Here is a 15,757-nt window from a genome sequence, read left to right as displayed (position 1 = left end):
CCAAATCTAAGTATTCAAGCTCAAATCACGGGAAAACGGTGCATTTTATAAAATATATTTACTGAACACTTGTCAAAGTACTCAAGAATACCTATCAAGTGAGCTCCAGATGAAGTTTATAACATCAAAGCTAAGCAAGTGATGATGAAAATAAGCGAACCCTTTCGAGTTTTTAGGAAAAAGTGAAAATTAAAACATACGCTATTTATATATTTATTTTGAAATTTGTTAATACAATAATTTTTAAAGGAATTTCGGGAATGAAGTTAGGATTATAATTTATTATCAAGTTCGTTTTATTACAATTTAAATATAACAAGTTAAAAATGCGAGCATTATTATAACGAAAACTTTGTTTTTATGTATTTAAATTCCTAATATGGAAAATTGCTATTATGAAAAGTTGTTTAGAATTAAAAATTATGTTTAATGTGCAATTATATCCTACTATTTAAATATTGTGAGCTATAAAGACACTTTACTGAGCGAATTTCTTGAGCGAAATTCATATTTTTTACACATCGACTAAAATCGATACACTTTTATATAATCTTATGTTTATGATTGCATCTTGGATTTTAGACAGTGCAGATCTTTTTATGAAGAATAATTTTTGTTCGTAAAATTAATAATAAAAGAGTTATAAATGAAAATGATGATTAGTAGGTATCTCTAATTTGAGAAAAAATTTAAATATTTTCTTTTTATTAGAAGAATGTAGATAATAGTTCATTATTATAATAATTATTAATTATTTAATTATAATAAAAACTATTGCATATATTAGAACACAGTTTTTAATTCCAAACAATTTTTCGTAGTAACAATAATTTACAACAGTGTGAAAAAAAAGGTACTCTAATCTTGAGCGAAATTCATATTTTTTAAAATACCTCCTATAATATAGATAAAATTTGCTATCTGATGATTGAATCGTAGGTTTTAGACGATGCAGAACTTTTTATGTATTATAACTTTATTTCGTAAAATTAAAAATAAAAAAGTGTCCCGTAATATATGTGTCCAACTTAAGTAGACACACTGTATATTATGCAATATAATATACATAATACATAAATCATTGGGTAGACAGCACCAGTAATATATTTTTAAAATAATATGATATTTTCATTAACATTTTTACGTACAGTGTCTCCATTGTAGAATTATCTCGCTATCTAAAATTGCTAAAAAATCATAAATTGCTGTCCCGAGATGCAACTTGTCTTTGAGGTCGGTTATCTCGAAGATGGTTTGAGATATCGAAATGCCGTTTTCAGATTTGGATTCAGGAGACAAAACTACATTGACATCGGTACATAAGCTCCAGATATTGCAGGGGTGGCAACGCAGGAACGAACGAACGGACTTTGCGAATTTATAAACGAAATCAAAATTTTCGTTGAAAATACTATTTATTTTTCACTTTCGCTGTCACATTCACTAAAATCGCTATCATAATTATTTTCATCACTTTCGCTATTATGAATGTCATCATCAGCTTGCTCATCATCCATCTCATCGTCTGTTTCATTCTCAACAATAATATCTCTAACAATCTCTGGCATTTGATGCCCTTCAAACCATTTGAATTTATATGTATAATCTTCAGCAAATTCCCAACCATTTTGTTCAATAACCAGATCTGTTGGATTTTTTTTATAGGCGTTCAACCAAATACTTGTAATGTATCGTGCTCGTAAAAGATGTTGATATATTATTTCGATATTTAATTGAATTTTTTCTATCGATATAAACTTAGTGGCGGTTCTAGCCAGGGGCAGGGGGGCAGCTCCCCCCCCCTTCAGTTTTTACAGTACTTTTGTACTATAATTTTCGTTAAAAAGGCACGTTATCTTGTTTATTCACCGGTTCTGTTCCCTTGCCCCCCACTTTTTTTGGTCTAGAACCGCCCCTGTATAAACTGAATATGTACAGAAACTGAGGGAGTCCAATAATGGGCACATTTGACATAATATTCAAATACATTTTTGCTATATTATATATGTCTTGTCTTAAAACAATTTTGAAAACTTATATAAATAATATAGTAATTAAGCTCCAAATTTTTGGAGTCTAAACTTTGAAAAATGTTTGTAGCATAATGTTTAATGGTATCAACTTTTCCAGGAGCTCATTTGATACATATTTCTAAGTACTTTGACAAGTATTCAGTAAATATATTTTATAAAATGCACCGTTTTCCCGTTATTTGAGCTTGAATACATAGATTTGGGTACTAGCCGAAAAAAAAATATACATTCCATCACCTATAACTCACTTTTTATTAATTCTCAAAGGTTTTTCGCATAAGAAATCTCTTTTATTTTTTATTATCTTCAATTTTGGTAATCATAACTATTTTGATAAAACTTACAGTTTTTGAATTATTTACGAAAAACCGCTTTACATCATGTATTTATTTCACGAAAAATTCAAATCTTTGATCTTTAATAACTCAAAAAGTATTGATTTATTTTAATAATAATTAGAGGTAATAAATTTTGCTTAAAATTTGTCCCTCTATCGATTAGTGGGGTTATTTTTAATAAAATAGTTTTCACCTCTGAGAAGGGGTGGCATCCACCCCCAGGGTAAAAGCGCACGTTGGCACCATATCAGTTTTATTTCTAGAGGTATGCTCTAACTACTCACCAATTTTCATGTAAATCGATGGAGGTTTAACAAAATTGGAGGTGAAAACCTTTAATGACTGCGTTAACTTTCCCCTTTCATCCCTTATTGCTACTCCCTGTATCCACTGAGGTGTCAGCCTGAAAGGGGTCATAATTATCAACATACAAGAGACACATTTCACATGCCAAACTCCATATTACTTATGACGATGATTTCTCGCCTCTAGCTCTTAGACTATTAGTGAGAATAAGTCGATTCTGGTAACATAAGTCACTATTATTATTGTATATGTCTCATCTATTTATTTCATCCATGTAAACAGTACTGGTACCAAAGAACTGGCAGCAAAGAAAAAAGAGAAATTGACTAAACTGTCTACACCAGGGGTTCCCAAACTTTTTTGTACCACGCCCCCTTTTGTTGAAATGAAAGCTTCTCGCGCCCCCCCCCCTTTACAATAAATTGTATGGGCCTAAATAGGAACAAAACAAAAACAAAAAAGTATTAGCTTGAAAACAAAACACTTATTTATTCTGCCATAAGATACAACAATATCAGTTTCCATAAAATACAAAAATTATTAATAAAAGAAAAATATATTAAGTTGGTTAGTGAGAAGGATGTGCTTGCATTTTATTTACTATAGTATGCCTATTCGTGGCCGAGTTTTAGTAAGTGCACAGCATAAGTCATTAGCAACATCAAGTTCATTACGATACTTTGTTTTTTTTTGCCACAAGTGTTGAAAATCGCACAAATAGTTACTTGAAAAAGGCAAATATAAATGAAGAGCTTCACGTGATACACTAAGATACACTTTGAAATATTTTAACCAAAATGAAGGTTTGTCCATTATAATTATTAATTATAACAAAGTATTTAGCAGACGAATCATGCAAAAAATAATTTGGATTTATTTGCAAAGCATCTTCTTGAAGTGATTCAGGCAGGGAGTCTATGTTGACATGGAATGGATCAGTTGACATTCTGTAAATAAAATTGTCACAAGTGTTTGGGAAGTATTTCTGGAACTCTTCAATTAAGCTCTCCAAATGGTTTAATATTTGGATTTTCAAACTTGATCCTTCACAAATGTCCTTGAAGCGTGTTTCTTCTGAGATTGGCTCTACTTTAGAGAAATTTGAATAATTTCAGGAGTTTTCTGATATTTTACGCCTCCAAAGTTGAGTAACTAAGCCTTCATCACAATGAGTAACTACTATATTTGAGTCTCCACCCTGCAGCTTTAGGTTGAGGCTGTTCAACGAGTCAAAGATATCTGACAAATAAGCCATTACCCAATTACTTGGGTACAATGTTTTTTGAAAGCCATGTTTAGCTCATATTGCTTTTGATGTTCCAAGGTAATTACTTCATCTCAAAGGTCAAATAATGTTGCCAACATGTTTACTTTTGAGAGCCATCGTACTTCTGTATGAAGTAGCAGTGTTTTGTGATCACTTTCTAAATCTTCACAAAGAGTTTTAAACAGTCGAGTATTCAACGCACTGCTTTTTATGTACTTCACTACTTTAATACACAACTTTAAGACAGCCATAAGTTCATTTGGAAGGGTTTTTGCTGCCAAAGCTTGTCGATGTATAAAACAATGTATCCCAATCACATCAGCATTTTTCTCTATTACTAATTGCAAATAGCCTGAACGAAAACCAAGCATTGAAGGTGCTCCATCTGTACATAAACTGATCAGTTTATGCCAAGAGAGTTCATGTTTGTCAAAAAACCCTCACACTGCTTTCATATCTAACATTAATAGCTTTTGTCGTGGTCTCCAGTCTCCAACTCTGAAGAAAAGAGTAGCTCGTCTTTCATTCTTTCGTTTTGAATATACCAAACATAAACAATTAATTGATAACGTTGTGCTATGTCAGTACTCTCGTCTAGCTGAATATCAAAAAATGGCGATTATTTTACTGCATAAACTACCTGGTTTTGTATGTCTTCGGTCATATCATCAATGCGGCGTTTCACAGTGTTGTCAAAAAGAGGTATTTGAGATAACTTTTGCTTACTCTGCGTTACCAGACACAATTTAACAAGCGGCTAACTAAATTTAATTTAATGTTCAACTTGTCTCGCGCCCCCCCCTGATATGTCCTCACGCCCCCCAGGGGGGGGGCGCCCCACAGTTTGGGAACCCCTGGTCTACACAATCAGAATTTGTCAAAAAAGAGATGATATCCAAGGAGTATGGTATCTCACTGTTATGTTGTCTCATTATACAGTGCATTCATAAAGTGTGGAAACGGTCTATTATCTCATGACCTAATTATTTTCAGAGTTAAAGCTCTGACAAGTCGATTTTTATTTTTAAGTTATGATTTTTTTGGCGTATATCTCATAATAGTGACGTCATCGATTTGGGCGTGATGACGTCATCGATGATTTTTTTAATGGGAATAGGGGTCGTGTGGTAGCTCATTTGAAAGGTGATTCAATTCTCTACTCAGTAATATAAACATTAACATCATTATTTATACACGGTGGCCAAACAATAATTTTTGAATTAAAATAATTGACGCAAAAAGAAGAATGTATGCAATTTATCTAACTCAAAAAATACATTTTACTGATGCCACATAATATAAAAAAATGTTTATTTCATAAACAAACATTGCTTTTCGCTTAAATTACACACCTGCCTCTTGGCAGTTTGAACATTTAATTTAAGCGAAAAGCAATGTTTATTTGTCAAATAAACATTTTTTTTTCTCTTTTCTGATAGCAGTAATAGTTATTTTCCTAACAAGTGCAGAAAGTCATACTTTTCCGCACGCGACTGCAGTTTGCCGAACGACGCGAAGCGGGAGTTCGGCAAGCAGTCGAGTGCGGAAAAGAGACTTTCTGCAAGCGTTAGCAACAATATTTTTTCTACGAGTCTTTAAAAAATCACCAAATCTTAATCAATTCATTTAATTAATATGAAAATACATACACAAATTAATTCTTTGACAAGGTTGTCAAAACCAAACTTTCAGCATAATTGGTTAGCATGACGACGATCTTGGTTTCCATGACGACGATTCAAAACCACTGTTATTGTCTATGATTTGACTTTCGAATATTATGTCAAAATTATTTTATTTCATCAAATTCTCGCGTTAATTTCATTAAAACATGAACACAATAAGATGTGCTTGAAATAAATTAGTAAATAATATCTAAATATTAGTTTATTGCATGTATTATAATTACTTTAAGGCCATATTAACATATCTAAATTAACACGCGTGCGGAAAAGTAAAACGCGTGCGGAAAAGTAAAACGCGTGCGGAAAAGTAAAACGCGTGCGGAAAAGTAACACGCGTGCAGAAAAGTAAAACTTTCTAAACTAAAACGCGTGCGCGAAAATAGACATTTTGCACGCTCGTAGAAAAAATGTATTTTGAGTTAAATAAATTACATATATAATATATATATTCTTCTTTTTGCGGCAATTAATTTAATTCAAAAATTATTTTTTGGGCCACCCGGTATAAATAATAATGTTAATGTTTATATTACTAAATAGAGAATTGAATCACCTTTCAAATGAGCTACCACACGACCCCTATTCCCATTGAAAAAAATCATCGATGACGTCATCACGGCCAAATTGATGACGTCACTATTATGGCATACACGTCAAAAAATCATAATTTAAAAATAAAAATCAACCAGGCTCTACAAACCCTGATGCGTTTTGGCCGGTTCTAGAATCAGCTTCCAGCCCTTCCTATCCTTCCTGTCTTCCACGTGATCCTTAAATGGTGCTCTGGGCCCGGCCGGCCTCTTTTCCTCACACATTCGATCTTAGGTTATACATGTGTTTTGACGGCTCCTTCTCGTTAATTTTCTCTAAGTGGCCTAGCCACCGCAGCCTGTTTCTTTTCGTAGACCTATCAATTCTAGGTTCAGTATATTGGCGGTAGAGCTCAAAATTATAGCGTCAGCGCCATAATCCGTTCTCCTGCACGCCTTTATAATGTATGAGGATTTTATGTTCAAAACAGCCAAACGTTCTTCATCGCTTTTTGTCATCGTCCACGTTTCTAAAAGTGAGGACGGGCGTGATAAGAGTTCTGTATATCAATATTTTTGTTCTTTTTATGACTATGTTTGATGTTAAAAGTTTCTATATTCCATAGTGTGCTCTATTTCTCTTATTCTCTTACTCCTTTCTCGTTAATTGTAATATCGCGTTGGTGTAATATTTTAAAATATTTTCCAAGCAATCGGAGCGCTTTGTTTCAGTTCAGTCTTCTTTCGAGCCTCTCTGATAACGGGTAGACTTAGAAACGCGTGACAGACGATGGCAAGAGACTCGAATTGAATCGAAACGTAACCGTCTATGTTTATTGTATATTGAGTTTGTTACAGTTGAAACAAAAAAGTGTGATGCAAGGTACAAATTACAAAAGCAAGTTTTATTTTTTTGTATTTTATGATCCTAACTACAGATTATCATGCTAATAAAAACAATAAAACCAACAAAAAATACGAACGAAACACTGTCATAACCTCTGAGAAAATGTGTTTATATATTTGGTGAACTTTATAACTACTTAACATAAAGTGGACATTAGCAAAAAACTGGTAAAAACACATCAAATCTGAATACGCAAAGTTTGTTTGGTGGAAAAGGACTATCGTTTCAAAAATTTTAAAACCTGGAATATATTGGAACCTTGTTTTTCTTTCAAAAAATGTTTTTATTTTTTATACGTTCTCAGTATAATACCTAATAATAATACTGGAAGTTAGAGATGTTGAAAAAGTATCTATTCGTTACAAAGTACTCGTTACTTACGAATACCGAAAGTAACGATTACTATACAGAGAGGCAAATCGTTACTTTGATTACTCTGATTACTTCGTACCAATCGTATCAGAGCGAGTAACGACTATTGTATCTACTTTGATTACTTCGTTACTTCGTACCAATCGTATCAGAGCGAGTAACGACTATGGTATCTACTTTGATTACTCTGATTACTTCGTTATTTCGTACCAATCGTATCAGAGCGAGTAACGACTATTGTATCTACAACCAGTACACTTGATTACTTTCTACCAATCGTATCCCAGCGAGTAACGAACGGGGCCGGTATTTTACGAGTGTTATCGAATATCGTTATCGGTATCAAGCGTTTTAAGGGTGTGAGGTTGAGGAGAAGATAGAAGATGAAACAGGGAAAAAGGGAGGTATAATGGTATACGTAAAATATGTAATGTATCTCAACAAAGATCGAATGCGAGAACAATATATTTGTATCTAGATCTATATCTATACTTATACAAATTACCTACCTACTGCGAAATACGATTCTTGATACGATTACCGGTACTCAAATACAAAAGTAATCATAGTAATCAAATAATTTTTATCCCTTAAACAGATTGGTGAAGGTCGTTGTTATATCGGAATACCTATAAAAATACCTACCTTCTGAGAAATACGATTCTCGATATGATTACCGGTACTCAAATACAAAAGTGACAAAAGTAATCATAGTAATCAAAGTAACGAATACTGTAAATGATTACTTTATACAGAAGTAACGATTTGTAACGAATACCCGAAAGTAACTATAATCAACATCACTACTGGAAGTTTGTACTCTGCTATCTTTACCTTTCCTGCTTTCTTTTGCTGTCCATTGACGTTTATTAATGTCTGTTCACTTAGATACTAATTTTCTTCCTGCTTTAGACACTAGTGCTTCTCGTCTTCTTTTGGCATTGTGTTAAAGGAGTAGATCGTAGGCATCTACAACCGTACATCCATTTTATTAAGTGCTCGATTACTACTTTGCAATTTTGGTAATAGCATTCTCTGTATATTTTCACACAAGCCAGGTCGTTTTTACCTTCGTTACAATCCTTGCTAAATGATTGCTATTTCTTTATCTAATTTTGTGGTCTCCATTACGCTACCAATATGCTATATTGCCATCCACCTTAAATTTATTTATGTGTTTCTCTTGCAATATCTAGTTTTGACTAGTATTGTGTATGTGATCTCGTTCTCGTTTTCCTAAGACGATGATGTTTATTACAAATAGTTTTGCCATTAGTCCCATTCGTCAGAGATTTGATCTCTAAAAACGAGACGAAAAAGCTGGATTTTGCTAGTGATGTCAATTTTGAGACCCCAAAAAAATGCAAAAGGTTTGCCACTCCTACCATCATGCCTGTCCCTCGAAAGCACCTCGTAGAGGACAAAACGAAAAACATCAATTTCACAAGAATCTGTACGCCATAGAAAAAATGTTTCAAACAAGAAATGTAGCTGAGATAATTTTGAACAAAAATTTTTATTAGCACGTCGCGGTCGTGTAGAATGAGCCGTTCTCTCCGAAACAACGCTTGAAGCGACCAGCGATTTTGAATGTCAATTATCTTTTGATCAGATTGTCCCATCAATAAAAATCAAAATGCGTTTTAAAGGTTGTGAGTGATTAATGTTAAAAACCTAAAACATGAAATTTCGATTTTGAATTTTTTTGCAACAAATATGCCTAAAACGGTGAATTCCAAATTTCACATTAGAAACAATCTCACGTCACGGAAAATGCTCGCACGAAGATAGCAGTGGATAAAGTTCTGTAGTTTTGAAAGACGTACATACTTACAGCTCACCGACTGTAACATGACCGGTGGTGGTCTGTGGTGGTGATCCATCATTTATGCGTCAAATATACAAGCATTCTAGTGAACACTTAAGGGGGGGCTTATTATCGGCCACGTTAAGATCGGTGAGCTGTATGCAATCGAAGAGAAGCAGTTTTAAACATTTTAAAGTGTAAGGCCAAATATTACTATTTCACCATTTTTCACAAAAACATATATAGGGTAATGGATCCAAATATGAGACCCTTTTTTTTTTAAACTCTTGGTAATCGTAAAGTTTATGGATTCAAGAAGTCTTAAATTAGATACATGTCAGATAGTTATGCTATTATATTGCAACAGGTTCAAAATTAATTTTAAACTAACATTTTTTTACCAATAAATTAATTTTTTTAAAATGTCAAAATTCCCAACTTAAAAAAAGTTGTCTTAACATGAGAACATGTGGTATCCTAATATGAGACACCACGTTATATAGGTTAAAAAGGTGATACAAATTATTTAAACGCATTGTTCTGGATATAAACTGTATTACATGCTGTAGACATGATTTTCTTTTCTTTTTTTTTGGAAATAAGCCACAATTTAAGTTAATAATAAAAATTGGAAGTATAATCGTCAATAAATTTCATTCTTAACTTAAATTGTGGCTTATTTCCTAATAAAATAGTAAAAAGACATGATGCTATAGTATTTTTATAATAAACATGGCAATAATGAAAAGTCACATTCTAATGTTTTGACAGTCCTCTTACGTCAAAAATTTTGACCTACGTAATATCGCTTTTGTAGTAAAAATACTATATACTCAAAACATTACAGTACCCTAATATGAGATATCTCATATTAGGCACACTTGAGGGTCTCATATTAGGCACACTTGAGGGTCTCATATTAGGAGCAACCACGTGTGAATTTTTTAGTCCGTATTTTGAGTTTAGGATTGGTTTTTACGCCACTATAATTGCGTGTTTCTGTAACCAATTTAAGTAGCTATCAACTAATTACTAAGGTAATTTTTTTCTCTCACCTTAAAAATAAAAATTTAGTTTGAGCTACACCGATTAAAAAACTTCTGACTCGCAAAAAACTTAAAAACTTCACTTACTGGTAATACTAAATTACAGACATTCGATTTATTCACAGCCTACTGAAAACACTACCAGAGCTTAGTTTTTACCCCACTCAGCAGGCTGCAGCACTTACAAGACTCTAACTCTCGAGACAGGGGTCTCATATTAGGAACGGGTCTCATAATAGGATCCTTAACCCTACCTTTCGATTCTGACCATATTTCGGGATGTTCGAAACGGGAAATTTGAACCTGAATGTTTACTATTGATTGCATAATATAGTTGTTTCATGAAGGCGAGTCTTGGACTTTCAAGTGAGTTCGAAAACAGGTAACAATGCCATCCGCTCGAGTAATGCCAGCCGTTTGCAATTTTCGTAGCGGCCTTACACTTCAAGTAAAACATGCTTTTTTTGATTGCACAAGTACGTGTTCCAAACAACTTTTTGAAATTGTATGTAAAAAATTGATTTCGCGCGCGTAGTAGATTCAAAATCGCCGGTCGCTTCAAGCGTTGTTTCTGAGAGAATCATTGATTCTACACAAAAAGTACTAACAAAAATATTTTTGTTCAAAATTATCTTAGCTACAATTCTTGTTTGAAACATTTTTTTTTCTATGGTGTAGATTCTTGGAAAATTAATGTTTTCTGTTTTCTTTCCTATGAGGAAGGGTTTTAAAGCGAAGCCCAGAGGTAGGAGTGGCTAACTTTTTTCCATCTTTTTTGGGTCATAAAATTGAGATTCTTATAATTCAGCTTGTTCGTATGATTTTTAGAGGTTGAATCGCAGTTTCATTTCTGGGCGACTGGACTTAATTCTTCTTTAACTTAAAGGTTGTCAATCATCATTGCTATTCTCACTTTTGATACTACAGCCCCAAAGAGTTCAGTTGAGCTGCATCCAAACCATTCTCTGAGATTTCTCAGCCAGGACATTTTTCTCCTACCTATGCTGCGTCTTCCTTGAATCTTTCCCTGCATAATTAATTTTAGGAGTTCATACTTCCTCATTGGTTATTCTGTCTGTCCAGGAGATTCTCAGCATTCGTCGATACGTCCACATCTCAAATGCTTCCAATCTATTGAGGCATTGTTTATTGAGAGTCCATGTCTCCACACCATACAAAAGAACAGAAAATACATAACATTTTAGTACTCGCTTTCTAAAATTTAGGCTGAGATCTCTACTACATAATATTTGTTTCATATTAGTGAATGCACTTCTAGCCTTTTCTATTCTAATTCGGATTTCTTTGGTATAATCGTTTGTTTCACTAATGTTTGTCCCTAAATAGTTATAATTCTGAACTCGTTCTATCGTCTTATTATTTACGTGTAGATTTATGTTTCTAATATATTTCTTTGATATAACCATGAATTTCGTTTTCTTTATGTTTAGTGACAGACCAAATTCTTAACTCGTTGCAACAACCTTAACTAAAATTCTTTGTAGATCTGTAATAGTTTCTGCTATTAGTATTGTGTCATCGGCGTATCTAATTTCACATATGGGTAGGCCATCTATTTTTATGCCTGCTACTTCATCTTCTAATGCTTTTTTGAATATTTCTTCTGAGTATGCATTAAACAGTGATGGCGACAAGACACAGCCCTGTCTAACGCCTCTTTTGATTTTTATTTTATTGGTGTTTAAATTAGTTATTCTTATGACTGGACTTAATAGTCCATACTAAACACATGGTTTGTACAAAAAATTTAAATTGTATTTTGTATTAGTAGTAAAACTGTTTAATAATAATGATAAATGATTTTTGGATATGCACTTTTCCACCAACGAAACGTCGTCAATAACACCACTACTCTAACACCAGTTCCATAGTCCGTACCTCCGGCACGGTGGACGCAAGAGTGACATAACACAAATCGCCGTACACATCTTCCTCCCAATCGGCGGATTGCGAACACGGTATCCTAAATTGTAACCAATTCGGACGGGCGTAATTCGTGTCCGATTGCAAAGGTATCGTGCTAGCAACAACAGAGGAAACAAATCAACCTTTTACATATATTTAAATCTTAGATAATAGAGATGTAAATAAAAATAAACTGACTAACACCTTTTTTAGTAAAAAATTTAAATATACCGTACCAGGTGTCTAAGAGACTCAATTAATATTCAGCTTAGCGGGGTCACGCGGGGTGCTATTGTTGGTGTGAAATTTACAATAAAAAAAGAATTTACATGTTTTATGAAATAATCCCTTGTTTATGTAATTTCACACCTCCAAAAATAGCACCCCTCTGAGTTGAATATTAATGAGTCTCTTAGATACTACTCTCAGGTACTGCTTGTTTTTTAACTACTATATTATGTGGGTACTGCGCAAAATCTGTAATTTCTTCAGTGTTGTTACAAAATTAATATGACAACTATTTTTTACAGTAGCTCTGATATTCCACATGACCAACCAATAATACTTTACGTTTACCCTTATCACGAGATAAATGGAAAATTAAAACATATATATTATGAATTTATCTTCAATAATCGGTTTTCATAATATAAGCTACAAAGTATTTATAGACCAGGGCGCATCTGTAAAAATATTAGTACATTTGGATGTTGAGAGGCGACTCATATTTTTTTGCAGAAATTTCTTGAAAATAGCTCATATAATAATATATGAGTTATCCTCCCAATCAAAAAGGTCCGGAACATTGTTTAAATATTCAAAATGTCAAAAAATAAAAAGGAAAAATTCGACTTGTTTCTTCGTTTTTTGATTATAACTTTAAAAGTATTCATTTTCGAGAAAAGTTGCACTGACATAAAAGTTGCGTAATTAAATTGTCTACAATATAGGATTAGTTAAAAGTTTTGAAAATTGTCACCCTTGTTGCAAAATAGCAATAATTGCCAAAAAACCATAAGAAAACAAGTATTCGCATTTTACGTTTTTCAACCATTTATGCTACACTTAGGACCTTTATATTTCACCCAGAAAAACTTTATGATATAATAAAACATTACTGTGAATTTCATTAAGATAGGTTTAACAGATTTTGCAAAATAAATTTTGCAATCCAGCTTTCGCAAAAAAAAATCATTTTTTCAAAATGTTTCAGGACTGAAAATAAAGCAGACAACAAGTTGTATTTTTTTACATATAGAAGGATACTGTACCTTTCATTTGCAATTTGCAAAATTAAAATCGGTTAACTACCACAACGTCAGAAATTTTTTTAAATAAACATTAATTTTTGGTGCTACGCACAGGACAGAGTATACGTTTGCTCTGATTGGGCATTCCAATGACCTTTGATAATGATTAGTGTGACCAACTAGCCCGAAAAATCCGGGACATAGCCCGAATTACGAAGTCGTGTCCCGGCGTCCCGGACAAGGCTTCCGGGCTATCTGAATTTTCAACGTTTTGGTAAAATTCTATTTTGAAATTTTGAATTATTTTTTAAGAATTATTCTAATACCACATCCAAAATGCATACATTTTATATGGTGGTATTATTTATCGCAAGACAAATATGATTTTAAGAAACAAGCTACAATAGTAAGACGTAATCAACATAAAAATGTTCTGAGGCGGTTTTCTTTTGGGACGTTTGACAATTATAATTTTGATGTGTTAAGCCACCATTGGTTGTAATGATAATTATATTTTTATATTAACCTAAGATTATATTTACATGGAGTTGATTTTCTAACGTTTCCTTTTTTGAGAACAATTTCCAGTTGAATGTCAAAAAGTCAAAAACTAACAAAAATGTAATTATCAGTAGTAATAACCCAAGGACATTGATAATTGTTCGAAAAAATTTTATAACAGATTTCGAAAGCTTGTTGCTTGGAAACAGACCGACGCCGTAGGCGGAGGTCTGTTGCCTGTAAGCAACAAGCTTGAGAAAGTTGTTAAAAAATTTTTGAGCATTTATCAATGTTCGAGGGTTATTCGGATAGAAAATTTTTTGCTGGTTATGAAAAAAAAAATACAGAGCAGAAACAATTTATTTAAATGTGCAATTAACAATTCTTCCACCGTCCGATTTCCATCTAATTCATATTTTCTATCATTGCAAAAGTCCATAAACGCTTTCCATACAAATTTTTTACTGTAAACAGTATTCTGTGGTATATTTGATTCGATAATTTCATTAATATTCTCATCAGTATTGCAACCAAATCGTGACATTTTGAAATATTGAATATTTGAAATGTCAAAATCGAAATGAAACGAAATGTAGGTATCCATAGCTACATGATTGAGTGAAAACAGCCCATGGGATCTGTTTTCAGTATAATGTTGGTTTTATTGGTTGTATTCAATCAGATTACCACAAATTAATTGATTTCATTGGATTTCTAATTGAGCAAAAAATTTTCATTACAACCAAATGAGGCTGAGTCCCATCAATAATACAGGGTGTTTCATTGGGAAAGTAACATACGTTAACTGTAGAAAGAGGACACTTAGGTGGTCTGAAAAATACCATACTTAATGGGTCTTACTTCATTAATAACAAAGATACTGGGTGTTTTATCTATTTTGCCATTTTCTTATTTGGTTCATAACTTCTTAACCACACTGTATATTTATTTTATATTTGGCACCCAAATATTCTTTAAGGTGTACAATAAATTAATTTATTTACAATTGTAATAAATCCAGGTCCGGATTAAAAAATATTGGAAAAATATTCCGACCCAAAAACAACATCTTGTACATTAATTTTTTTTTAAATGGATTCTGCATTTGAAAAGTGTATGAAAAACTAAACTCAGTGGTATACTTTGAATTTTTGGCAAAATGATTTTTTGGGTAAAATTTTGAATTTGAATTCTGAAATTATGTGAATCGCGAGCGATCTAACTAGAAAAAAATTGAAATACAGCTTACAACTTGTTAACCACACTGTATATTTACTTTATATTTACCACGCGAATATTCTCTAATGTGTACAATCAATTAATTTGTTTACAATTATAAAAATTCACATCCGGATTAAAAAATATTGGAAAAATGTTGCTACCCAAAAAACACTGTACATTAAATTTAAAAAAAAATGGATTTTTCATTTGAAAATAGGATGAAAAACTAAATTTAGTCGTATACTTTGAATTTTCGGCAAATTGATTTTTCTGGTAAAATTTCAAATTTGAATTCTGAAATTATGTGAATTGCGAGAGCTCTAAATAGAAAAAAATTAAAATCCGCCTTAATTTTAATTAACACCATTATTTAATCTAAATTGCTAAACAATGTTAACATTTCAGTGTTTTTTATTATGTATGACAAATAGTTTATAGCGAATATTCATCTTTAAATAAAATGAATAAATAATAAAAAGTCAATAAAAAATACATCACTTTAATCAACAAAGTATCTAAAAATGAAAACAAAACAGCAAACATTTGCAGGGCAATAACTAGGCAAAAC

General features: G+C 32.4%; 1 protein-coding gene across 2 annotated transcripts in view; it reads right to left on the bottom strand.

Annotated features, from left to right (window-relative positions):
- The window catches only part of LOC114328394 (protein vav), a 123,496-nt gene that overhangs the window by 67,420 nt on the left and 40,319 nt on the right, over positions 1–15,757 (bottom strand). The window contains exon 5 of one of the 2 annotated variants that reach the window (XM_028277230.1): positions 12,191–12,332. The exons of the other annotated variant lie outside the window; for it this stretch is intronic. Coding sequence (XP_028133031.1) covers positions 12,191–12,332 — 142 coding nt within the window. The remainder of the gene's footprint in view (positions 1–12,190; positions 12,333–15,757) is intronic. 2 annotated transcript variants of the gene reach the window in all.

The sequence above is a fragment of the Diabrotica virgifera genome, chromosome 5 (genome assembly GCF_917563875.1).
Source record: "Diabrotica virgifera virgifera chromosome 5, PGI_DIABVI_V3a".
In the NCBI taxonomy this organism is placed as follows: domain Eukaryota; kingdom Metazoa; phylum Arthropoda; class Insecta; order Coleoptera; family Chrysomelidae; genus Diabrotica; species Diabrotica virgifera.
This window is presented reverse-complemented; position numbering and strand designations above follow the sequence as displayed.